Source organism: Gobio gobio (genome assembly GCF_949357685.1).
Source record: "Gobio gobio genome assembly, chromosome: 13".
Classification (NCBI taxonomy): domain Eukaryota; kingdom Metazoa; phylum Chordata; class Actinopteri; order Cypriniformes; family Gobionidae; genus Gobio; species Gobio gobio.
The window spans coordinates 16,409,677-16,436,419 of record NC_137106.1 but is presented as its reverse complement, the minus strand read 5'-3'; the positions used below and the strand labels follow the sequence as shown (position 1 = coordinate 16,436,419).

The 26,743-nt window shown below is 40.6% G+C and overlaps 1 protein-coding gene across 6 annotated transcripts in view; it reads left to right on the top strand.

The window, feature by feature from the left end:
* esrrga (estrogen-related receptor gamma a) overlaps positions 1–26,555 on the top strand; it is a 194,167-nt gene extending 167,612 nt beyond the window's left edge. For 4 of the 6 annotated variants that reach the window (XM_079833666.1, XM_079833665.1, XM_079833663.1 and 1 more), the window contains 3 exons: positions 273–455; positions 18,436–18,705; positions 22,836–26,555. In XM_079833666.1, coding sequence (XP_079689792.1) covers positions 273–455; positions 18,436–18,705; positions 22,836–23,080 — 698 coding nt within the window. In that variant the 3' untranslated portion in view covers positions 23,081–26,555. The remainder of the gene's footprint in view (positions 1–272; positions 456–18,435; positions 18,706–22,835) is intronic. The other 2 variants (XM_079833664.1, XM_079833668.1) reach the window with 1 other exon arrangement.
* Positions 26,556–26,743: the final 188 nt, after the last annotated feature.

The following is a 26,743-nucleotide window of genomic DNA, read 5'->3' as shown; positions in this document are numbered from 1 at the left end:
CACTGCTCTACACCATCCATCTTATTCCTAACCTATGAACAAGAAACCAAAAATGCTTTTATTTTCAATTACAAATGACACCAGGCATTCATTCATAGACCAAAAACAGCTTTTTCAGTACCACAAACATCATCTTTCCGCCCAAAGAAAACAACTCTGCCAATATTTCATGTTATCTGATTGCTTTCTTTGCTACTGAACCAAACACTATATGACCTTGCTGGTATAATCCCAATCTGTTTCTTTGTTCTCCCCTCGGTGTTCAAATACAGTCCCCTTTGGCTGCCTTGCAGATAACAAGATTGTGTCTCACTTGCTGGTGGCGGAGCCTGAGAAGATCTACGCCATGCCTGACCCCACAGTGCCCGACAGCGACATCAAAGCCCTGACCACGCTCTGCGACCTGGCAGACAGGGAACTGGTGGTCAACATTGGCTGGGCCAAGCATATCCCAGGTAGGACATGAGGAATGATACAGAGTATATGCAACTACGGGTAAACTCTCAGGGTGAACCGCGGATTGGATGTTTTGGCGTAAACCAGTTATTTTATTCAAGTTTGAAAATATTTTAAAAGGTTACATAGGATATTAAATATCTAATGAAAATGATAGAATAAAAGAGAAGAAACTCCATGTAAAACAGTGGGGTCCATGTGTTCTTATTTATTTTTCACGTTTTTTCCGCATCCTAAAACTTTTTATTTATTTTCAGATTTAAATGACATTGTGTGGTCTCAGAATTTTGTATTCTGAACGTAAAAAAAAGAAAAGGTTTGAGTAATTGCTGTTTTCAGCAGGAGCAAAACACAATGCTGAAACAAACAACGCTGTGCCTTGTCAATCAAGGACATTTGCCATCACCCAGGCCACCAGTGACACAGTCCTTAGGTCAGCATTTTTCCACCCTCGGTGACAGCAGACAGGGATCAATTTGTTTAGTTTTAGCTTAATTCCTTCCTCAGTATAGCACGATATCCATAGGAGTGGAGGGGAGGCATTTTCTCTTGTCGTTTCAGCCAATCAGCAGCCTTGTTGAAAGGATTCCTCACATTAGCCATGAACGATAATGGCATGACTGGCCATGATTGAAGTGTCCTCCCCTCCTCTCTCTCTACTGCTGCTTATTGCCCATCTCCACAAGACAGAATGAGGAGTTTTCAGTAATCTTCTTAACAAAGCCCTTCTTTTGCATTTAATCTGAGCCGACCCTGGTCACAGAGAGTGGCGGCCCACTTCAGCCCTCGCTGTTTGAAAAGAGCTTCCCCTAGGTGACTGACTGTGGAGCGAGAGAAAAATTAGGTGAAGAGAAAGAAAGCTCTGAAATCAGACAATAGTAAGAGTGGTTAACTTAGAAAGAGACAGAGTGATAGTTTCACGGCATGTGAACATTCTCACAAGCCCAGATTCTTTTACGAGATTTATTTAACCACTTTTAATAGCAAAAGGAATCCAGCCTTTTAACCAAATCACGATAACACCTTGATTTGCTGCACAGGAATTTGTGTGGTAGTTCCCTTTGTGCTGTAGATATGACTGTGCTAATACTGGCCCAGGGCAATAGTGCCACACAAGCCATAAAACGGGCTTAAAGCTCATCAGAGTGCCAATTTCCTGCCAGGCACGAGATGCAGGATTGGGAGGTTATTTCTGCTGCTCCATGCCAGATTGACCTAGACTTGCCCTGTGGATTTAATGGGATTTTCCCTGTGTGCAGGAAGCCACACCGCTGGAGCTTCTGGAATGTGGCACATGTATGTATATAGTATAGTGTAGCAGACTATACTGTAGTGTAACATAGAATGACACTATGCTACGATTTTTTTTTATTCAGTAAAGATTCGATTGATTAAAAGTGACAGTAATAGTATGCTAAGTATAAAGTATGCTAATAATATATATAGTATACTAATAGTTATACTAAGTCACTGTATATACAGTCAAACCTAAATTTACTCAGACACCTTCAACATTTTTCTCAATGTTTATTCACAGTTTATGATAATGTCAGATAACTTTAATAGAAATGTATGTAACGGATTACAATCAACCAATCAGCTGTTAAATTTAAGTACACAATTAGATAATACAAATTTAGGTCAATTACCAAGCAATGCTTCATTTTGTTCAGTCGGTGGTGTAAAAGGTCGCATTAGCAATTAAAGAAAAAACACTTAAGCAAAACATGGTCAGGTCAAAGTGTCTGAATAATTTTGGTCCCAAATTTGTACCACTGTATGACGAATTTGTGGGTATAATATGTCACAGTTTACTTTATATCCTCACTTACATAAGTGAACTATAGTGTCCTGCACTAGTAAGTGTCCCACTAGTAAAAAAGGAAATTTGGTTTCTGAATCTTTTTTTGGTTTGACTGTATACTACCGTATAGTGTGGTGCAGTGGATATTATTCAGGCGCATTAGTTTTTGCTTGTCAAGCCAGTAACTTTAACTTTTTTAAGTTGTATAGTAATCAGTATAGGAATAATATGTTTATCTAGTATGCAAAATGCAGTTTTTGTACGAAATATCAGTGTTTTATAGCACAGCACTGTGCAGTATACCATACACTAACAGAATGTATGACTTCTCCTGTCATTTATCATCAGGCTAACAAGTGTCCGTTATCTTTCAGGCTGAATATGAACTTCTGCCACTCTGTGTGTATGCATTAGCACATTCATAGCTCTTTTTTTTCTGCGCAGTGTTCGTATTTGTTAGTTTTCTTCAAAGACTGTGTTTGTACAGAAAGCAAACAGAGGAGTCTCTCGATTGGCAGTGTACATTTGGCGTCAGAGTTCACATTCTATGAACGATTGCTCAGCAGAAGAGAGATGATTGTATGATTAGACCTCGGCAGGCAATTCTGTGTCTGTTTGAAGAGGAAGGAGCCCCCTCATCTCCGGAGCAGGTATTCCTGCGGCTCTCATCTCCTCCTGCTCCTTGCGCTTCGATTGCCACTGTATCCTGATAAAAAATTTCCAAAGAAAAGTGTGAGATACAGTATAAAGTTCCCTTCTTACTCGTGACTCGCTTTTTTTTTTTTCCTCCAAATGATATTTTTTTCTTTAACCTCACACAATCAGACAGACACACAAGTGACGGGCAGGCTCTGTAAAAGGCCTCCTGTTAACCTCCGCCACAGCTCCGTGTGCGCATTCCTCTCTTTTGCGACTAGTTTATCTGTATGGTTTCTATGGTACAGTAATTTTTTTTAATCAAATTGATGAAGGCCTCCATTCTCCCCAAAAGCCCAAACCAATTTATGGCTCATGATACGGCGGCTATGTTGCTAACAGACGTAACAAACTGTCAGCCTCTCGCACAGAAGCTAATTTGAAGTCATTAGGTGTGCAGCGTACGGGCAACAATTTGTTACGGTGGTTAGGAGCGCCGCTGACATTTCTGAGCGCCTTCGCTTACGATCTGTCCTAGGCGAGGAGCAGGCAAATTGTAAACTAATTTAAACATCACTCAGTATTACTGGAGCTGCCGCTGCGGAGAGCTGGCGGATAATGAAGCAGTCTGTGTTTTGCGGAATAGAGTTAAAGACGCCTCGACGGCAGCTCCCTCCGCTGGCGGCGCAGACACGGCCTCTCCTTTCTGATTGCTTTTTTAATGCGCCAAGGCTTCTCCCCTTCTCCCTCCTCTGATCATTTACATGCTCACATAGGCCATGAAAACATTCGATATGGTTTACAAGCACACGGCGAGAGCGGGCGTCTGAACAAAACCCTGGCGTCTCCCGTTCCTGTAAGCCTGGCATTATGGAAGATGGAAGGATTTGGAAATGTGATATTAACTCAATACGAGGGCGGAAAAAGGCAGAAAATGACATAATGTGGATTAGGGTGAGGAATCTCATTTGCGAGATTAAAGCATTCCGGCTGTAATTTTATTTTAGCGTTTAAGCTGCACGTGGGGAGGGGAAAGAGCAAACGTTTGTAGCTGAAAAAAGCGGGTGCGGAGAAAGAAAAAAAAACTTTTCTCTGTAAATAGAATTACTGTCCCTCACACCGGTAAACATTAGTCAAAAAAAGAGAGAAAGGAAACCGTGCTGTATTCAATCTATATTATTTTTGCGTTTAATCTGCATGGGGAGGGGAAAGAGCAAATGTTTGTACCGGAAAAAAGCGGGAACCAAAAACCTGTACTTTTATCTGTTAATAGAATTTGTGTCCCCTCATGGCAACCAGGAGGAATCAAAATAAATGAAAACGTGCTATATTCAGGCTGTGATTTTTATTTTTGCGTTCAATCTGCATGGGGATGGCTAAGAGCGAACGTTTGTAGCTGAAAAAAGCTGGTGCGGGAAAAAAAAACACTTTTATCTGTAAATAGAATTACTGTCCCTGACACCGGCCAAGACAAGTCAAAAAAAGAGAGAAAGAACCTTGCTGTATTCAGGCTGTATTTTTTTTATTTTTGTGTTCAATCCGCATGTGGGAGGGGAAAGAGCAAAAGTTTGTAGCAGAAAGAGGCAGGAACCAAAAACCTGTACTTTTATCTGTAAATAGAATTAGTGTCCCTCACACCGGTAAAAAATTGTCAAAAAAAGAGAAAAGGAACCGTGCTGTATTCAATCTATATTATTTTTGCGTTTAATCTGCATGGGGAGGGGAAAGAGCAAATGTAGCGGGAAAAAAGTGGGAACCAAAAACCTGTAAATACAATTAGTGTCCATCACACCGGCCAAGATGAGTCAAAAAAAAGAGAGAGAAAAGAAACCGTGCTGTATTCAGGCTATATTTCTTTAAATGTTTGTGTTCAATTTGCATGGGGGAGGGGAAAGTGCGTTTATTGTGGAAAAAGGCGGGAACCAAAAACCTGTACTTTTATCTGTAAACAGAATTAGTGTCCCCTCATGGCAACCAGGAGGTATCAAAATAAATGAAAACGTGCTGTATTCAGGCTGTAATTTTTATTTTTGCGTTCAATTTGCATGGGGATGGCAAAGAGCGAACGTTTGTAGTGGAGAAAGGCGGGAACCAAAAACCTGTACTTTTATCTGTAAATTGAATTAGTGTCCCCTCATGGCAACCGGGAGGAATCAAAATATATGAAAACGTGCTGTATTATTCAAGCTGTAATTTTTATTTTTGCATTCAATCTGCGTGGGGATGGCAAAGAGCTAACTTTTGTAGTGGAGAAAGGCGGGAACCAAAAACCTGTACTTTTATCTGTAAATAGAATTAGAGTCCCCTCACGCCAACCGGTAGGAACCAAAATAAATGAAAACGTGCTGTCAAACGGTTGTGACATGCCTTATCGTAACACAGTGGCACACAATGGAGGGCGGTCGCACTTGACTTGACGAGCGAGCTACAAGAATGGCCGGTGAACGGACCGTCGCTGGCTTTTTAGCATGACAGGGCCCTCACTATTACAGGCCCTTTATGCAGGCTGAAATTGCTCAGGCTTCTCCCATTCTTGGTCCTATCTCAGGGACTTTCTCTCTTTCTTTATTTCCCTTTCAATTTTCACTGGCACGCGGATAAGCGTGTGCTAACACAATATGATTGAGCTGTAAAATGGAACCCTGTCGACTCTAATCTCTTTTATGTAGATACCGAGGTACTGCCACACTCCACTTCATTCCTCTGCCTCCCCCACCTCCATCTTTTTTCCCTCTCTTGCTTTCTACACCTTCCCGTCCCTCTCTCCCCTGGCCTGGCCTCTCTCTCGCTCCCTCGATTGTCAGGGCCAGTGCATTCTTAATAGGTTCAGGAGAAGGAGAGAGTCATGGAAGCCCGACTCCTACTCAAATATCGCAGCGAGGTTTCTCTGGGTATAATAAAACGATTACGTGCTTGCCGGACAGACGCGCCGTGGGATTAGCATATTCGCACAGAAACCTTGTTAGGAAAAAAAAAACAGGAGGTGCTTACTCAGTGCAATCTGCAGACGTGATTGAGGTGTCATCATTATTGGTTGACCTGTGTATATGGGGCTTAGTGGCCTGTTCTGGATACGAACAATAGCAATTAAAGTTACCCTGGCAAAGCGTGCACAACTGCCCCAAGGCTGCAGCCATGAATGCAACATGTGCGGATGTTTTTTATGCTTTTTTTTTTTTATTTCATTCTGGCCCTGTCTCAGGCACTGGGCAGACGGTGAGATGTCTTAATCAGGAGCTGAGCGAGGGATTTATCTAAAGCATAGGTTTGCTTTCTCCATGAGCCCTTTCCCAGCCTCTAATCTTCAAGATGGAAAAACACACTGGAGATAGAGGTCTTACAATCACTCTTGGCATTGTAATGCAGTGCTGCAATAATCCACTTTTCACACCAGTGTTTCTATAGTGATAATAATAATAAATAATGCAATAAACCATGAAATTAAATAAGATAGAAAGTAAAAATAAAATGTATTACCAAAATAAAAATAGGATTTATATGTATACAAACATTTAATATACATATAATATATAAATATGATATACATATTATTTTTTGTATTTTAAATATTTAATTTCATGGTTTAATACTTTTTAATTAACATTTATAAAACTGTGAATGTATATATTTAAGTAAACATTTTCAAATTAGTAACCTATAAATAAATAGTATGAACATTTAAAAAAATATATATGTACATGGACCTCAGTGGCCAAATAAAAGTTTGGTTTTTTTAACCTCATTAGGGCCGCCAATTTTTACATCATGTGACCAGCAGAATACTACAAAGTCCATGATAACTCCTTATTTTTGGCCAGCAAAACAAAAATGTCAAAACATCACTAAATGCACATTTAAGTGCCCAGAACATAGTTTGATGTGACAGAAAATACTGACTGTCACAGTTCATTAAGTGAGTCATATGTTAATTCATTGACCAATTCAGTGAGCAGATTTGTCAGACTGATCCAAACAGATAACTTGTGAGCGTTTTGAGAGATTTATTAAAAGACCCGACTCATAAGAGTCATAAGAGGCAAACAGTGAGGATGCAATAGAAAGACGTGTTGATCACATTCATACTGCTAGCTCACAAGTTCTATTCATGAAAACACAGAGTCATGGCTCCATTTGACTTTTTTCCTCAGTTTAGTCCCTCCCTTTTTCTCACTCCAGTCTCATTTTGACTGAACGTGCTCGCTAGTTTTGTCTCATTAGCTCCGTGAACCCACTGGAGGAAGAGCTAATCATATATAAACATAATTATCTGCAAACTGGAGTAAGCCCTCTTATTCCTCCTCGCTGATGCTGGCGTGCCTGCCAGTGCTTTCCCAGATGTGATTTTTGGGACCCTCCTCCTCTTCTCTGCCCTGGATGAGAGGAGAAAACCCATCGGTGACACCCCCGCCCCCACCCGATATCCCCACTCCAACCAATCTCTAAATGAGGCCTTGTCTGTCACAACCCTCAGCCTGACACACTGCAAATATTGATTAATAGATGCCCTAAGCTCCTTTTAGCAAATCAAATTTTCACTTTTAGCAGGGGTTTCACTCCTGATACATTCAGCAAAGTGAGACACACTAAATTAAGTCTGACACTCAGAGAAAAGGCTGTACAGACAGAGCAAAGATGGGAGAAATGTGTGTCAGATGGATGCGCTTTTTATATATATTGGTGTGTTAACATAGTTCAAAGGTCATGATCACATAAGCTCTCTTCGATTGCATTTCTCGTTATTACTTTGAAGTGATATAAATCTGTAAATTGGTCATTTTAGACAAAGCAGGATGCTAGTTGGTGGTGAAATGAGCAGCTGTTTTCTCAAGGCTGTGTTTGTGAGATTTTGTTCAGGGGAAGGCCGAGTCAGCTCACAAATAACCACAGCACAGAATACTGGATGAGTTCCACATCTTCATACTGATGTGCTGCCTACAGTCTGTGACATTATTGACTCGGGTGTCTGAATGATGCCCGAGTCTACTTTTACCCCATTACACACAGATTTGTTCCTTTTGTGCATGTCAATATGTTGACTATGTGCTTCTTTTTCTATACACTGATCTCTCACTCCATATTTTTTTACTTCTTAACCTATATTTGAGGATATTAATTATGGTGTTTATAGTTTAGGACTAGGCCTAGGGATAGTTTATGCTAAATGAACAATTCTGTCATTTACTTGACCATAACAAAGGCAGCAATGCTATAATTGTGGTATGTGTGCTATATTCCAGGTCTTCCGAAGTTATAAAATAGCTTTGTGTGATGAACAGATGAAATTTAAGTGAATAGTCACTGATAATCTTCACCTCACCTGTAAATACATATACATATGGTTTGTATATGTATACATGGTTTGAGCAACATGAGGTTGAGTAAATGGTGACAGACTTTTATTTGTGGCTAAAGGAAAAAGAGCCTCAAAATGTGTATTGTGTGTGTGTGTACAGGTATATGTGGTTTATGAGGACACAAATGTGTATAATGACATGGGTATTACCACGTAAACATAGTTTGGTGAGTGTAGGGGGATAGAATATACAGTTTGTACAGTATAAAAATCATTGCGCCTATGGAGAGTCCCCGTAAACCACGTATTCAAGGATGTGTGTGCATTTTTTATATTACATATTTTTCAAATTCAGGAGGAATTGATTGTTAGGAGCACATGATGGATGTCTCCATGTGATTATTGCTCACCATATTTAAGCATTGATTTTCTTCTTGAAATTAATATAGATGTTCTCCTTTTTTTGCTAATAGACTATGCATCACAGAATATGGAGTGACTGTCCATCACACACAATGTCCAGCCTACACCACACTTCAAACACGCCTGTCTTAGCCTGTTGGAAATGCAACTGACAGAAGTCAGATTTGCATCATGCCTTGCGCTCACCCTCGCATTTGTTTTGGCATGACAAAGCTCTGCACTATTCGTGTGTTTATCTGTCCCCTCGCATGTCAGCCTTTATAAAGGACACATTTGCTTTTATAAAAGCCGTAAGAGAGCTGACTAGGTGTGACAGTAACCGTCTGGTCTCTCACCAGCGCTGCATTCTTACCAACCCATCAGGCTCTGTGTCTGCCCCACAGTCAGCGGGGGGCGGCCCTGTGTGATTGCCCGTTGAAAAAACAAGGCATTATTGCTCATTTTTCCCTCTTATTAGTTTGATTACATTTGCAAATCAAATCAATCCATCAGGCGGTTGTGAAGGGCTGCGTCCTGCAATCTGAAAGGGCCTCCTAGTAATCTCCATCTAATAAGATGCAAATGTGTCACATCAGTAAGTAACCAATAAATCATCGCTGTGTCTACGCCAATCATTAACCATCAGAATGAACAGTCAATTTTTAGTATTTTCAATTTGTGATATGCTAGTAGAATATAAAGATAGATGGACGTAATTATACAAACCAAACTCTATTTCAGTCCCCTCATCTCCAACAGCAAATTTGCTGGGAGGTAGAACAGGCCTGTCATCATATTATGATTTTTTTTTTTTTTTTTTTCGTCTAGCGGTTCATGCAAAGTTCACAGGCAGGCTCGAAATGGCCCTCCCCTGAAACCTCACCCCAAAGTATCAGTTCAGGGGTGCATCATCTCCATCAGAGAGTAAGCAGGCAGGAAAATGGGATTGGATTTGAGCTGTCGGCCGGCTCTGAGGAATTATAACCTCGTGTGTAACCGTCCAAGCGAGAATGTGTGTTAAACAGGCGGCTCTTGAGGATGTGCAACATATTGCCTCGGCCCTGTATGAGAGCCTAATCATGATGCAAATTATTATCGATGCTGTGGCAAGACGAAGCGGCCCGTATATGGTTGTGCCCAGTGTGTTGCTTATGAATAATGTGATTGGCCATGTTTAACAGAGAAAGTGTCCTCTTCACATAGTGAGAAAGCAGAACAGATCAGCAGTGCTTCACATGTGCAGATTTACTGAAACCTGAAATGTTGTTTGGAAGGAACCTCAGAGTAGAATGAGTCAATGACTGACACTTTTTTTTTAGACCTCTTTTATGATAAGCATCTTTAACCCCTTCGAGTCGGCCGTCGCGCCCTCGTGATCGACTCGCTTTTTTCCTTATCAGTGCCAAAGAGACTCAAAAAACAAAACAAAAAAAAAGAATTATATTCTTAAAAAGAAAATCTAAACTAGTATATTTTTTTGATTATTTTTATATATATAATATATACAAATATAAATAATATATTCATATTTTTTAAGAAAATAAGGTAACACTAGAATAATATAAAATAAAAGATTTTAAGCTTTTAATTTGATATTTTATTATATATATATATATATATATATATATATATATATATATATATATATATATATATATATATATATATATATATATATATATATGATTTTTCCTTTTGAACCCATGTGCTGATCCTGAATGAGTTTTTAGCCAGTCCATATTCAAAGAGATTGAAAAGCAATACTGGTTCAAATACAGTACTCTCTCTCTCTCTCTCTCTCTCTCACACACACACACACACACAGAGACTCTCACGCATGGACGTCTCAACATCTAAGTGTCCTCCACCTCATCACCATATTTCATATTTGAATGTAAATTCACATTTAAATGTCTTCTACCTTCAGTGTGTCCAAAATGTTCTCCCTTCCCTTTTTTCCTCTTCTGAATTTCCCTCTTTTGTTGCAGTCCCTCAGGTATAGAGAGTTTCCCTCCACAGAACCTCATCTGTACTTCTAAGGCCGAAGAGCCATTGTGTCTTGCAAAACTGGCATCAGCGTATTCCTTTTTGCCTCATTCTTTCCTCCCTGCATATTTTGCACATAAAATGTGGCCCTCCTCAAATAAGCCCTTGTGTTTATCATGATCGATGCTTTCATGCATTACTCTGTTATATTATTCTCTCTGTTCTGAAATAGCTATACGTCACAGTGCAGGTTCACTCCCGTCTCTCATTATATTTTAATTTCTTTGTGTGTGTGTGTGTGTGTGTGTGTGTGTGTGTGTGTGTGTGTGTGTGTGTGTGTGTGTGTGTGTGTGTGTGTGTGTGTGTGTGTGTGTGTGTGTGTGTGTGTGTGTGTGTGTGTGTGTGTGTGTGTGCGCGCGCGTTAAAGGGACAGTTCATCCACTTCCAAACTTTCTTTTGAGAAACATATTGTGAAGAGGGTTTTTTTTGTCCATACAGTGAAAGTCAATGGGGTCCAAAACAACATTGGACATGAACTTTCATTATATTGGCAAAAAACATCCCTTTAAGTGTATACATGACCATCCTACCTCATTGTCTTACTGTTCACACACACATTTACAAATTCCCAACACCTGACTACTTCCTTCCACACACATTGCTGCCTTATTTCCAATTGCGTAACCAAATGCAGCTTCGACGGTCGCTCGCGCTGGACACTAAACAACATTTGGGTTTGTGCTGCGGATTTATAGTTTATCTTTATCTGTTGCTTCATCTGTGGGTAGCTATTACGCCAGCCGGGCCAGCTTATTGTTTGGGCCTGATAGATCTGTGTGCAGTCCATCACTTGGAGCCGTGCGCCCGGAAAGCCATCGGCCCGCCTGATGATGAAATACGAGCTATCAGCCTCAGTAATGGCTGTAAAATTTCATAATTACACGGCCTTTATTACATTGCATAATGACCCTGAAGCAGTATGGAACAATTAATTAAGATTTTCAGCCGTGGCTTTTGCAGAAATTAAAAGGTGCTCATTGCCGTGGAATGGGGTAATGTCTTGTCTCGGAAGCATTAAGGCGCGCTTTAAGCGTAAGACTCCCTGTCTGTCTGCGTGCGTCGTTGACGCCGGAGTGTTTGTGGAAATGCAGGACATTCCTCTGCTTCTGTTTGTCTGGCCGGATCATGTTTGAGAGAGACGCTAATCCTCCAGTATGAAATTAATCCATGCAGTCAGGCCTCTATCGGAAAGATCTGGATGATTTTTTCCCAAATTTAATCTCCAATGATAAGCATATAAATAAAATGCTGCGGTAATCGCAGTTATTCCATGTTTCGGAGAAGAATGTATCATCAAAGATTTTTTTCTTGTGTTATTTTTTTTTCCCTCAACGTCCAGATGAGATAGGGTTTGTCAATACAGCCTCGTAAGGGGCTTTATCGATCAGCATGGGAAAACAAATGAATCCGTATAAGTATTTGCCCCACACCCCTCCCGTATGCGCACACGCACGCTCTCACGCTCCTGACTATATGCCGTGGCAAACTAAGGGGGCGTCTGAGGCTCAGACTTAAGCCCTTGCCTGGTGCATCTCGTGGCCTTTGCTAACATATCCTTTTGTGCCTGATGGAACGACGGCAGTTGCGTTCGACGGACCTTGCCAGCAGGAGCCGCTTCGACCCCCGTAGGGGAGTCGCACATCAAAGGCATCCAACTGGCGCAGGAGTGAGGCGGAGAGCTCTAGAGCTCTGTGTAAACTACACTAATACCCCCTAATAGGAATAGGACAAAACTGCTGTCATTCCCGCAAACATTAGCACGAAAACCAAGAAGTATGGGGATGAGCCAAACTGAACCCCATTAGAAAGAGGAAAGAGGAGACATGTTTGTTTTGTCTTTTTGCCACATTATTAATTTCATTAGTTCAACATAACTTTTCTGAAAACAATAAAACCTCCAAATCCATGTCAATCCTGAGATTAATAATATCAACCTTCTCCTGAAACCCTTAAGAGACACCTCTACATTCACCAACCTTAAGAGACTCTGGGGAGAAATAGGAAAAAGGTGTAATTAAAATGTAAATATTGATATTTCATTGTTGGAAATGGCTTTTCGCCGCTGTGGTTAATGTCACTCCATCTGTGGAGCCTCTGCCATGGATGCTTTATTACAGTCCGGGGAGCTGCCGCCCTTCTCCACGGCCGCCACCAGGGCACATGTGCTTGTTGCTGCCTCGTTTCCATACGCAATTAAGTGGAAAAGTACAGTCCGAACAGTAATCCATGCTATCTTAACCAGCTGTCTGGGTATATTTAGAATTAATCTCCACCACCAATCGGCCCTAATGTATGCAATTAAGAGTCTGCCGATTGCTAATTAGCTGCATTAGAATCAAGAAGCCGTGCTAACGTGACGATGCAGCATCTTCTCTGCTTTGGGTGGAGCAAATCCTGCAAGACAACAGCAAATTAGTTGTGTCCAAATAATATGGAGCAAGATGTGACAGTTCAAATAGAATGACGTTTTTCTTTATTTATGGAGTTTTGCGCTTTTTTAATGCAATTGAGTTAACGGGTGGGCAACTGATTGTAGTGAAACATGATATTCCATGAGAAGAATATACCAAAATGGAGCCAGATGGTTGGAGCTAGTTGATGTGTTTTACTAATATGCACCAATTAATTGAGCACAATACTTGTATTAAGACAATTTTGTGACTTTACGAGTTTCAGTAGTCTATTGACAGTTGACCCCATTGCTTCACCATCCTACAGAATTAGCCTTCCCCTGATTGCTGTTGGTTTCTAAAAATCCTCTCAAAACAGAAACAAAATTATAAACGGCAAAAAAAAAAAAACATTCCATTTTTTCCCCAAAGAAAAGCCTGAGGGAAAATCACTCAATTCTGTTTAACTCTATTGAATGGTAGAGAAGAAGCCAGCAGCTGTTTAACACTGTAGCGGTGCACATGTGATCACGGTAAACGCTGTACGGCAGCATGCCTCATACTGACAGGTGAATATTTGCTTAGCCGCTAAATGGATGTGGACAGCTATGGCGGTGTTAATGTGTTTTCCTTCCTAAAAAGTGTGATTTTTCTCTCTTTCTCTCTCTGACTGGTGTTGTTTAGTAGAGATGAAAGGTGGCCGGTGATAAAAGCAAAGAGGAGCGCTGCGGCGGTTTGTGTGTATGCGGCTCCTGTCATCACTTCCCCTGTGTCCCCCCTCCTTGCTGAGGGGGGAAGGGGAGACTAAAGACCCGACTGTTTACACACACAGAATGCTCTTGTTTGCCTTTTTATGTTGTTTTTGATTTGTGCAAGACTTCTGTAGGCTAATATTTGCCATTTCTTTTGGTGGGAGTTGTTCTGGTGCTAGAGTTTTGCAGGAGGCTGGTTTAGCTGGTGAGGGTGTAGCGTCTCAACGCCTCGCTGGGGCAGTAAATGGACAGACAGAGACTGGCATGGTGGTGGTTCCTGTCTCACCATGGACTTTGGCATCATTAGCCTCACCACAGGCGTATCTGTAAGCTTAGAGTAATCACCAATTGGCTGAATGTATTCCAAAGAAACATCCTTTTCTCAAAAAACCCAATAGCAAAGAGGTGAAAAGATATGGGAGGGGTTTATGCATTACTAAATATGCATAATAAAAATGCATTTTACTTTTAAAAATGCAATAAAATTGACTAATATATTATTAAAATAAATAATAAAGACATTAAGCAGTTTCACCTTGTATATATCATCATATATATGTATTGCTATGCCAGTAGGCGGCAAAATGTCTTTTGAGTAAGTGACTTTCTGAATCATTCTCAGTCATTGAATCATTCATTCAGTCAATTTGTTTGAAAGCACAGATTTATTTAGGAAAGAAACAAAGCTCACTATTATGTGTTGCACCGAGACGCATTAGTTTGGAACAACACAGTGGAGATGGTAATGTTGTATAAAATGTAAGTTAATCAATAGTAACTTCAGTATAAAAGCAAAATTGCTCTTGCAGTTGTGTTGTTTTCCAGATAAAGTGAGATGGTAATACATCTATTATAGATTGTAAGTTTGTTGTTGTTGTTGTTGTTTTATCATCCAATGCTGTTCTCTTAAGCCGATTTGACAACTACTAATATTACTAAGTCTCACCTTCGGTCTCTCCAGCACTATTTTTACAAGTAGATTAGTCACTGTGTCATTATCGTCTTGACAAAGTGTGAAAGCAAGTAGAGTGTATATTCACACAGGAGCTCAGGAGGGAGCCAGGATACGTCAAATAAGCATCCAGTGCACTGGGCACGCAGAATAGAACTGATTCTCATTGCTCAAGCGTGTTCATTTACCCTGCAACCATGAGAAAATAAGCAGGGGTGTTGCTTAGAGTGAGACGGAGGAGCTGAGTGCTCTGTTTATAGGATGGCTAAGCAGCGTTGCTGAGGTGAAGTCTGCCTTGAGGTAGACGAGGAGGAGGAACGACTGCGCGCGTGTGTGTGTATGTATGTGTGTGTTTGTCTCAGCGGCCCTCTCAGTGTGTAAACGTGCAGTCAGAAAAGATTTGGCAGACGGACGGCCGGTGGTTGCTGTGAGGCCTGGTGGTGAGCAGTCCTGCCCGGCAGGGGTTAACTTCGCATGGCTGCACCGCAGCCTCTTTCTGTCAGCCTGTGCTACGCACTGCTCCAATGCTTATTTCTTCTGAAAAGCCACTGCAGGTTTCACAAGGCCTCAGCCATCAGATACCTTCTACCGGTGTAACCTTCACAGATCCACGTACTTAGCCTTTTCTCCCCATCTAGCACAAAGTGCATCAGTTTACTGAGAGAAAAGCGAGAGATAGAGAGAAGAAGAGAGATTGTGCCAGTGGAAAAGCCCCTTCAGTCCTGCTGGAGAGAGAGGGAGTCTGAGCTCTGAAGCTGGTCTCCGGGCTAAGAGAGTTAAATTGAGAGGACCTTACTGGAGATTGAACGCTGGATCAGATAATGCCTGTGTGTCATCAGGATGGGGCAGTCTGCTTTGTGTGTGCCAAATAAAAGAGACTGTTATCCAGAGATACATGGCTCGCTTTTTCCAGCACAGAAGAAACGAGGCAAATTATTAAATATCTAAATATACGTTTTGTATATAAATGTGTTTGTGTGTGTGTGTGTGTGTGTGTGTGTATTTAGACTGTCATGCCTTGTCTAGTGTCATGCCTGCACTGAGTCAATAAACTTCCTCTTGTTACAGGATGTCCTTTGGGGAAAGAGTTGTACGCATTTACCACGGCTGAAATGACAGTGACGCGCTTTAATTTGGCTCTTTGGATCCTTTCTCACGCAGCAAAGCATCCAAAGGTGAACCGTAATCACGGTCGCCACTGAGCTCTTTTGTGAAATGAAATAACAGATGAAAAGAAGGGGAAAAAATGCATCTTTAAAGTTTGCCCTCGCGTAAATGTCAATAGAGAACCTTTTCCATCATCAGCAGTAAATTCACATTGATGGCTCTTTTCTTCTCTCTATCGATCCGGCCATGAGAACGTAGATTTGTATCTGTTAATTAATGCGTCCTGAAACAGCATTTGTATTAATCAGGGAGATAAGAAAAATTGGATGCCTGCACTGGCATGACAACCGTAAAAGCGCGAGCCCCTGATAAAATCATTGATGGACCTCAATAAAGAGGGAAAAAAAGTTCTTCCTTCCACTCAATAAACTAATCATCCGGCTTTTAATTATTCTGCGGAGAGATGTGTGGAGATTGGGGAATGTGTAAATCTAATTATTTACTAACAGCAGTGGCTGAGAGGGAGGGCTGGGAGTGGCACAGGGGGAGCTCAAGGCGATGGGCTCCGTCCATCTGCCACTCCACAACCCCCTCCTCACCCGCCCCCCTGCCTTTATTTTGTCTCTCTGTTTGTCCCTCGTACTCTCATTCTCTTTGTCCCTCTGCATCTCTCGATCTATCTTGATATATAGTGTCTTCAGTCTTCCATCATTCGCTTGACTCCTGTATGATTTCTTTCTTTTCATGATCAACTGTACCGGTGATAGCCCTTTTAAATGAGCCAGTTTCAGGCTGGTCAGAGCGACAGCGCCACAACGTTTATATTGTTTTCAAATTTCTAAAATGAATCTCATAATAGAGAAAAAAAATTAACATGAAAAGCTTTTTAAATAGCTAATCAATTACTCACTACAATATCATTTATAGTCAGAAGGATGCTTATGATTCGATTATTCAGAGTGAGTGTTGCAGTTTGAAATACCGAAGTATGTCAGTGGACTTTTTTCCGAATGATCAGCAATATTACAGGATTCCATGTGCCTCTAAGGAGGCAGAGAGAGTGTGATCTTATTTTTAGCTAATGCCACCTTTCATTGAGGCCAATGTCTTCGTAAGAATGCAGCGGTCTTGCATTAGACCCCCTTAAGAAATTCTTGGCTTAATCCCTTTTGATGATTTTATTAAGTAGTAGAAGATGGCCCTGCCAACTGGCATTGAGCACACTTGCACCAGCAGGCCAGGGGAGGCACCAACTGCTCACCAGCTCTTAGTCTGCCTCTAATGAGATCAGAGATGTTAACAGTTTGGGATAATAAATTAGCGCTTGGTATAAACAATAGCCTGAAACCTATACCTAATGAGCTCCATGCCATTAGCGATTAACTCACTGAAAGAGATTTCAAAAACGAGAAGAAAAAAAATGAGCAAAATTGCTTGCTTTCTCTGAAGGCATCTCTCCACAACAGATGTTGGTGAGCATCTCTTTCCTCCCGTTCCCCCGCCACCCAGATTAGCCCCCTTGCTGTCGCAAAAAGAGACGCTTCATCTGTTCTTGGAAGAGCAGAACGAGCGAGATGAGACGAAAAGGTCCAACACCAACAGGTGCTGTTTTCCCTGTCCCTCTCTTTCAGAGCTGACGAATGGCTCTCAAACACTTATGCACATTATTGACTTGCCCTTTACAAGCTACTTTCTATCTGCCTTGGTTCTGGAAAGAATACTTGCACTTTTGTTCACCCTTTTTTTTTTATCCCTTGTGTTCTATTGATATAATAATACATATATTATACTTATTTTTTCAATAATATTGGGGGGATTTTGAAATTAACCTCTTATTTCCCTTCACTTCAATTAAAACATTCATCTGACCCAGTAAAAAATCAGCAGACAGGCATTATCGAAACTTTAACCCTCAATTGAGGTCTCTGAATAGTGTGCACATCAATCTGAAAAACTTAGCATGTTAGAAAATAATGTATTTAATGCTTTAAAAGCATGTATTCATCTTCTTATAGTTGTGGCATAATAGTATTAAGAAACATCTTCAGGTATCTCCTGATACCTCAATATTAAGTATGTATCTCAGACCCCAAACTGAACATGAGGGTTAACCTCCTTGTCTCATGGACAGACAAAAGCCACGTGATGATCAGTTTCAAATGGCATTCATGAACATGAACTTCACAACTTCCTTCACTTCCAGCAAAAAGACGGGAAACTGAGAATAAAAGTGTGTGCAGAGTGGGGGGAGGAGGAAGGAGAAGGAGTTTGAGGCAAGCAATTAGTCTTTCAGTTGGTGTGATGGGAAGAATTGATCCATGCTGCATGTTGGGGGAGATAAGGAGTGCCCTCCCTCAGGATGCCCCCTGGCCTGCAGCGCAGCAGGAGATGAGAGCCAAGGCTCGTGCTAGGTGCCTTAGCTCACTCCCACTGGAGTTTTCCTCTGTATTACACCTCTAGAATGTCAATGCTCCCCACTAACACAACCAAAACTTCTGACAATGAACTGAGCTTTAATATCGTATACTGAGTTGAATGTTGATTTGAATTTGTTCGTTGTTGAGTTGAACAAAGCTCTTTCTCTCGCTTTTTCTCAGGGTTTTCCACACTCTCGCTGGCGGACCAGATGAGTCTTCTGCAGAGTGCATGGATGGAGATCCTGATCCTGCGTGTTGTCTACCGCTCGCTGTCTTTTGAGGACAAGCTGGTCTACGCTGAAGACTACATCATGGATGAGGATCAGTCCAAACTGGCCGGCCTGCTCGACCTGAATAACGCCATTCTTCAGCTGGTGAAGAAATACAAGAGCATGAAGCTGGAGAAGGAGGAGTTCGTCACTCTTAAAGCTATAGCCCTGGCTAACTCAGGTAAAATGAGTAGATGCTATAGATTTCAGTCAGAGCTGGTGCCAACATTTGATTTGATGTGTTCAGTATGTCGTACTCTTATGGATCGTTCAGGCTATCAAAATACAATAAACAAATCGGCAAATTTGTAATGGACAATTCTGTTTTCAAATTGGGTCTATGACATGACATTTTTTGTACAGATTTATGAATAAATTAATTAATTAACTGTATACATACACTACATTGATTATTATTACATGCACACATACATGACAAAGAGTTATTGCATTTTTGTGAAAATAGTATAAAAGTTTTTCAAAAACATATGAAACCAACATTAATAAAGAGTACATTTTTAAGAATTGATATCTTTTTTTTAAAACCATGGACATGTCACTGACCCACTTCTATCTGTCATTACCTTGTTTTCATTCACATCAACTTAAATAGGGTGTCTGCTCTGATTGAAGTCTACATTCTATTATAATTTATACGATCCAAGGTTTTCCTAAACAAGATTATTAAACAAAATCATTCAATCCTATTGCAAATAAATGAGATGCCATGTTTAGCTTGAATTGCACCTCTTGAATGTCCTATCATCAGCATCCTATAGCGATAATATAATGGCGTATATATATATATATATATATATATATATATATATATATATATATATATATATATATATATATATATATATATATATATATATATATATATATATATATATATATATAATGATAGCGTCCTATCATTTTCGTCCTCTTAATATGATGGGCAGTATATATTTTATCAGGATAGAAAGAGTTCAACTCCCTGCTTTGAAATGTTAAAGAGAGATGTAGCGGTAGAGTTATTCAGGTACTGTTCAAGAGATATCTTAATATGGCAGTCTTTCTTTATCTTGTGTTTTCCTCTGTTCACGCACACACACAACGCCACACTAAACAGTGTTCCCACCCCTCCCCGCCCCGTTTGAAATCCTTCAAAAGCACGGCTGCGGCCCCTCTCCGAATTAGCATAAGTCTCTGCTCAGATGCCTCTTAAGTAAGGAGCCCATCACTATGCACCTGCATGTCAATAACAGGCTCTGATGTTGTCCACCATCGACAGTCGCGCCATGGCCCTCTGGCTCCCTTTGTGTTGACCCCATCTTTGAACTTTATCTTGGTTGCTGGCCAGTAGTTTTCCCTTTAATTACAAGAAGGAAACTGTCAATAAAATCTGTTAAATGGGACGCAATGAGCAGCTTGAATGGGAGGGCGGCTATTTGTTCAAATTCTCCTGCGCTCAAGGTATTGACAGTTTGTTTTCTGGGGCCATATGTGACGATCAATCTCCGGCTGGGCCTGGCCATGCTGAAAAATGAAAAAGCAGATTGCTCTTGCTCGCTTGTGGATGGCGGCTCGTGAGTTTGGCCCCGGCCTGCAGACACCGGGGGCCGTTCTGCCTAAAGTGCACTCCTGAGAGAGCGCGTTACTCTTTTGAGAAATTATTTTTTAATTGATTCGACGATTAGCAGTTCATCTCGCTTTGTTGACGTACGCGTCAACCCGCCAAAAACAGGTAAAAGTGATCGATGAGTGGTAGATTTGTTCAAACCGATGTCGTCTTCTGTCCACGTTTACGTTTTTTTCTGAAGCATACACAATGAGGCTTCCTGTAGCCTGATGCATAGGCTAATCGCCAGTCTAATTTTTTTCCTCTCGTTCTTGAGTGTCGTTCTCTGTATTTCTCGAGACTTTCTCCCTGCGGCTTCTCTCCGCACTCTTCTCTCAGGAGAGACATGCATCATGTCCGATTTCAAAGGTGAGCCATTTTGTCACTTCTTTTTTTGGCGTAGAGCAGAGTGTTTCAGACAGCTGCTAAAAAAAATGATACACTCCTCCATTTTCTAAAGCCCCGAGGTGCTGGGTATGTCCACTCAGATCCGATGTATTTCACAGTCTTTCAATAGACTCAGTATTGCTTAAGCAATCGATGTCAGAGTGACATTTTTTCCTATTTATTTGAAGGCTTTATGTTTCTTTTTAAAGGACGCGTGGTAAAAATGCAAGTAAATGGATTAGTAAAGCGGTCCATGACCTCTTCAACCAATTCACACATTTACTGACACAATTCCTGGGAAATCCTAACAAATTTGAGTCTAGTGAAGTGACTTTTTGATAGTAAATTTTGAGGAACAAATAGCGTGCAGAAAATATGTGTTTTCCAGAGTTTTTCTGCCGCCTCCAGCAGTGATGGTGAGATTGATAGAGCAGCTTTGTGTGGAAAGGTGCAGGTAAGCACTTTCCTGCCAGGGATTTCTGTCAGATCACAGGTCACTTTTCAGATGGTCAAAGCCCATGTGACTGATGGACGAGACCTCGCTGTCTGAATTCTAGATGGGCTCCAGACACTGAAGGGTTAGAATTTGGAACCGTAGCCTGAAGCAGGCTGACGTTTGTCCCGCTGGCCAGCCCAAAGGACAGACTGCGCTCTCTACTAATAGAGGAACCTCACAGGGTCTCACTTCTATCAATACTTGACCATACAATTATTATTTAACATGCATGTATCAATTGATTCGAGGCAATGCATTGATTTTGACATCTTTGCCAAAAGCCAGCGTGCATTTGGACATTTTATCCGGAGGGAACGGGATCGGATTGACACGCCACAGTAAAAAACCAGAGTCAATACTGTTGGTGGAGTCAGTCTATAAAGAGCAAGAACTCAGACAAAGCACTTTCTTTAGCATTGTGGTGTGATAAAACCATCAGAGCTCTGCGTAGTAGCATCCAAGGCTTGGATTAGCTGGAAAAGTGCAACTATATTAGCCACTGGAGCACAACACAGCAAAGATAGTAGCTGCCTGAGACTAATTGCGTTCTCAGAGGCATGTCTGTCGCGGTGAACGGGCGTGAATGCCGTACTAACGAGTGCAAATGCAAATGCAGCCTGTTTGACATTTCTGGCAGACAATGCCAGTCAGGCTGAGGTATTGTTTCCTGACTCGAGCCTCTGTTTCTCTCGCTTAGACAAGTGCCATATCAGCTCTCCTCCAAACACTGTTTCTGTCGCCCGTGCCATTCATCAGTCCCATAGAGAGGCTTGTAAACACGTGCCGAGGACAGTCTCCGCGTTTAACACTCAAGTGTGCCTTTAATCACTGGAGAATGAGCTTAGGGCTGGCAAAAAAAAGGATGAGTCACATTCTTTTAATCCCTTTCCTTTTGCCAGGACTTCATCCTCAGGTTTCCACCCGAAATGGATTTAAAAAAGAAAGAAAAGAAAAGCACAGGACTAGCATCCGGAAGTGTCATGCCTATTTAAACTGAAGGGGGCCTTCTTTGATTTTTGAGCCAAATAACTACAGATTTATTTGTTTATAATTACATATAATTAAATATATTATTACATTAAAATTCCATTCAAATGTTTGGGGACTTTTAAATAATACTTTTATTCAGGAAGGATGCATTAAATTGATCAAAACTGACATCAAAGACATGTAAAAAACATTTCTATTTCAAATAAATGCTGATCTTTTGAACGTTCTATTTATCAAAGTATCCCGAAAAAGATGCGTCACCGTTTCCACAAAATGTGTAATGATATTTTACAATATGACTGTTTTACTGTATTTTTGATCAAATGAATGCAGCCTTAGTGAGCATGAGACTTTTTTTCGAAAATCCCACAAAAATCTTACCCACCTCACAATTTTGCTATATAGTTTTAATGATGCAATAAATGAAAACTCTACCACTAGACCAGGGGTGTCCAATCCTGCTGCTGAAGGGCCACTGTCCTGCAGAGTTTAGCTCCAACTTGCCTCAACACCTGTCTGGAAGTTTCTAGTATGCCTAATAAGACCTTGATTAGCTGGTTCAGGTGGGTTTAATTGGGGTTGGAGCTGAACTCTGCAGGACAGTGGCACTCCAGGAGCAGGATTGGACACCCCTGCACTAGACACTAACATGTCTTAAACCTTTATATATTGCTAAAACTTTAGTAGCTGCAAAAGGTCACTTTTTTCCCCCTTTGGTCACGTGGTCAAAGAAAATTAATTGTTTTATTGGGTCTGGAGGATCATGTGAAACCTGATTTTGTGTTTCACTGAAGTTGCTCATGATTGTCTGGTGAATTTTTTTTTTTTCCAGATTCCATGCATATAGAGGACGTGGAAGCTGTGCAGAAGCTCCAGGACGTGCTGCACGAGGCCCTGCAGGACTACGAGGCGGGCCAGCATGCAGAGGACCCGCGCCGGGCCGGCAAGCTGCTCATGACCCTACCGCTGCTCCGGCAAACGTCCACCAAGGCAGTGCAGCACTTCTACAGCATCAAACAGGACGGCAAAGTGCCCATGCACAAACTGTTTCTGGAGCTGCTGGAGGCCAAGGTCTAACTCCGCCCCCGGTCCCACGGTATACCGACAGAGAGCTGGAGGGGGTACGTCACTGACTCCCGCCCCTTCACCGGGCGGACACTGACTAACTCTCTGCCGCCGTTCATGAAACCTTTTGTCTATAAACTTTATCAAATAATAACTAAAAACATAACCGTAATGGTACTTCTAATTACTGACAATGATACGTAAATATAAGAATGATTTAAAATGTGATTATTGAGAAAAATATGAAGTGGGAAAAAAAAAGAAAAAAAGACTGCTCTCATTATTCAGCAGTGGGACTTGAAACCAGCCGTTGACTTGTTCTTCTCGAAAATCTGATGCTGAGGTTTTTTTTTGTGCTTTTGACACATTTTGTTGATTTACAAAAGAGAATTACTGGAGCCGAGAAAGACCAGCCCTGCCAAAGGAAGGAGGTCCACCCGATGGACACCAGCAAGAGAAACTTTCCCCAAACTGTACCGTCCAGCTCCCATGTTGCTGAAGGAATCTAGGAACCGACCCGCTTTCCCATAAGAGCGCGACGTAGTGACTATGTGCAGTATTACATTAGAGGTCCTCGGAGCAGTTTAACAACGCGATAGCCAAACGGAGATTTCCACGTCTTTGAAGAAGCTGCTCCTCACCATTATGTAGCCATGCGGATTGATCATGTGTGTGTCACTCCCTTGTCCTTTTCTTTCAAGTCTTCCAAACACGTCTAGCCTCTTTTAACAAGTTCATTTCCATCCTTTCAGGGAATAGCCGAAGCTTTAGTCTCTCATGCAATACCGAGCAAAGATGAATCGCAGTGGTCAAGGAAACAGACTCATTTATTTATTGACTTTATTTTATTATGTTTTATTCGAGTGTATTTTTACTGTACTGAAGGATGTAAATATATGGTATGGTCATCAAAAACAATGTTTCTTCATATAATGTTAATAATAGATCATTATGTTTTTCTACCGACCACCGTGTTGCGCGATTTGCGAACCATGAAGATGAAAACCTGCTATCTTCTCTAAGCAATAGATGTTTAAAAAAAGTGGAGATGTACATGTATGCAATTTTCTTTGCTTTTTTTTCTTTCTTAGTGCCACACTTACTTGGGAAAATGAATTTCCAGAAGCTTTGGCGTTTCTGTCTGTGCTTGTCATAAGATGATAGATTACGTACATGATGTGGCCAGGAGGACCATAACCATTATCTCAAGTCAAGTATATATGCATATATATTAACTTCAGCCTCGAAATTCTATTGACATTCTTTCATACTGAAGCAGTATTTGAACTTTGTTAAGCAAAATAGCACTTAGGGAAGACGGAGAAACATCGTAGATCCTGATTTGTTTTTGTTTGTTTTTTTGTTTGTTTTTGGCGCCAGAAATATCATACACGTGATGTAATCTTCTTCCAAATGACATTTTTAGAGAGGCTCAAGTATCAAAGCAAGCGATCCACAGCCTTCATCAGAAATATGTCAGTATTAGTATGGGGTATTTTCTGAATATTCTTAAGCATTGTATATTGTAAATGAACAGATTAAAAATCTAACCTAAGACATTTTATTGGAACAGATCAAAGAAAAGAAAAAAAAAGAATGAAAAATGAACAAAAAAAAAATGTAGTTCAGCTTCTTGGTGTTTCATGTCTGCTGTGTTTTTTCTCAAACATCTCTGTTTTTTTCCCCTTTCCTCTGTCACACGCAAAAGATGTAGTGCACTACCCGTGGAGATCGCCGTTTATCTTCTTTCTTTCTTTTTTTCTTTTCTTGTTTTAGTTGTTCATTTTTTAGAGACAGGGTAGAATTAGAGACAACACTGGATGTATGAATCCTCAGGAGCAAGATGATGGGTTCTCAAATAACCTTCTGAAAAAAGACTCTTCCTAGTTACCGCTAGATCAGCCGATCAACGATCAATATAATCTATGCTGATATATAAGTGAATATTTAAAAGGAGGTGCATTATATGTACAAGAGACCATCTGTGTAACTCCGATCTTGTAGACTAACACTGTATATCATAGGTTGCGATGAAATAGTACCTTTTTTCTTTCTTTCCCCTCTTTTTCTGATTTCCCTTCTCTTTTAACAAAATGCTGTACATAAGGCCTTCATGCTGAACTCCATTGGTATATATCTTGACTCTTTAAGGTTGCAAAGGGAAGAAACATTTTTGTTTGTTTTGGTGTAAGATCAGTTTTCAAAACTATCACTTTGACTTTGTGTGCTTAATAAAAATGACGAAAAAAAAAAGATGAAAGAACAGATCATTTTTTAAGACGAACGGGGAACTCGAGGGTTTTCAGTTGCTTTCTTGTTCTATAATAAATACACTGTATCTATCATTAGCTATTCAAAACTCTTAATAGATTGTGCTTGGGAAAGGTTAGTGTAACGTGACTAGATCTTACCGCTCATGGCAACTCATCAGATGGTCAAAACATGGGGTCGGGGTCTTGCTGTTGAGAGGACGTTGGCACTTTCGATTTTTTTCACGTGATCAACTCCTGGCAGATGAGGTGCGTTTTTTTTTCTCTTTCCGTTTTTCTTTTCTTTCCTTTTTTTGTGTTGACTTTACTCTGAGGTGATCACGGTGGAGATGAGGTGATATGAAACTAGCTAAGCTTTCTAATTCTGGTCAGTTTTGTAAGATTTCATTCAAATCGAGAGCCTTTCAGATATATGCATTTTTTCCAAGTTGCTTTTAGTGCACAAAATGAAAAAAAAAAAAGACTTTTATGACACGTGCCGTGTAATTTTGGACCTCTCGAACCATTTAAAGACAATTTTACTGTCTTTTAACACTCATCTATCCAGCATAGAAATCAATGTGTGATTAATCCGTACCCACAATGACTTTTTTTTAGAGATATTTTCTTATTTCAAGCAATATGACGGTACGACGTACAGTTGTTGTACAATGCGATTCAATTAGTGATCAAATGCTGTATCTATTGGACTATTGTGCAAATTATAGGACTATAGGATTAAGGATGAACAAATGTACAAACAACTGCTATTTTTCAATGTTGAAGAGATTCTAGGTGTTGGTTGTATTTATTCATGCATCGACGCGTCTGCCAAACGCATCTAGGCTTCCTGGCAGTCGAACACAGAAACCAGTGAGGGCAAGGACAAGATCCAGAGAAAGGAAGGGGAAAGAATAAAAGAGCATTTGAGAAGCTTCTATGATCAATATGATAATGATATATTTCAACCCAGCAGTTGTAGTGAGAATCATGTCTGTAGTTTTTAGATGTGCTCCACATCGGTAAAACTATTAACTGTATATTTTTGTGATGTGCATCATTACAGTGTGCTCCAAACAATATGTCCATTTGTGTAAATGTATTTATTTTACATTGTATATATTGTTCAATGCAAAAAGAGAGACCTATGATTCTGTAACTACGATCAGTTCAGATGTGTAACTCCAATTATGCCTTTCAGGATAATAGTAGAGCAATATTAAACATGCTTCCAGTTTTGACTCGGGCTGTGTTTTCCTGTGTGAGAACATGTTTTCAGTTTTGACGGATTGTGTTTTTTTCTGTAGTGTTCTGTAGACTCCATTATGTGGAGAAAACGTCGAGCGAGGCCATTCACATTACGAGACTCGAGAGACTGTGGTTCATCAGTACATTAATACTCATATATGCTCTTGAAATTCAACTA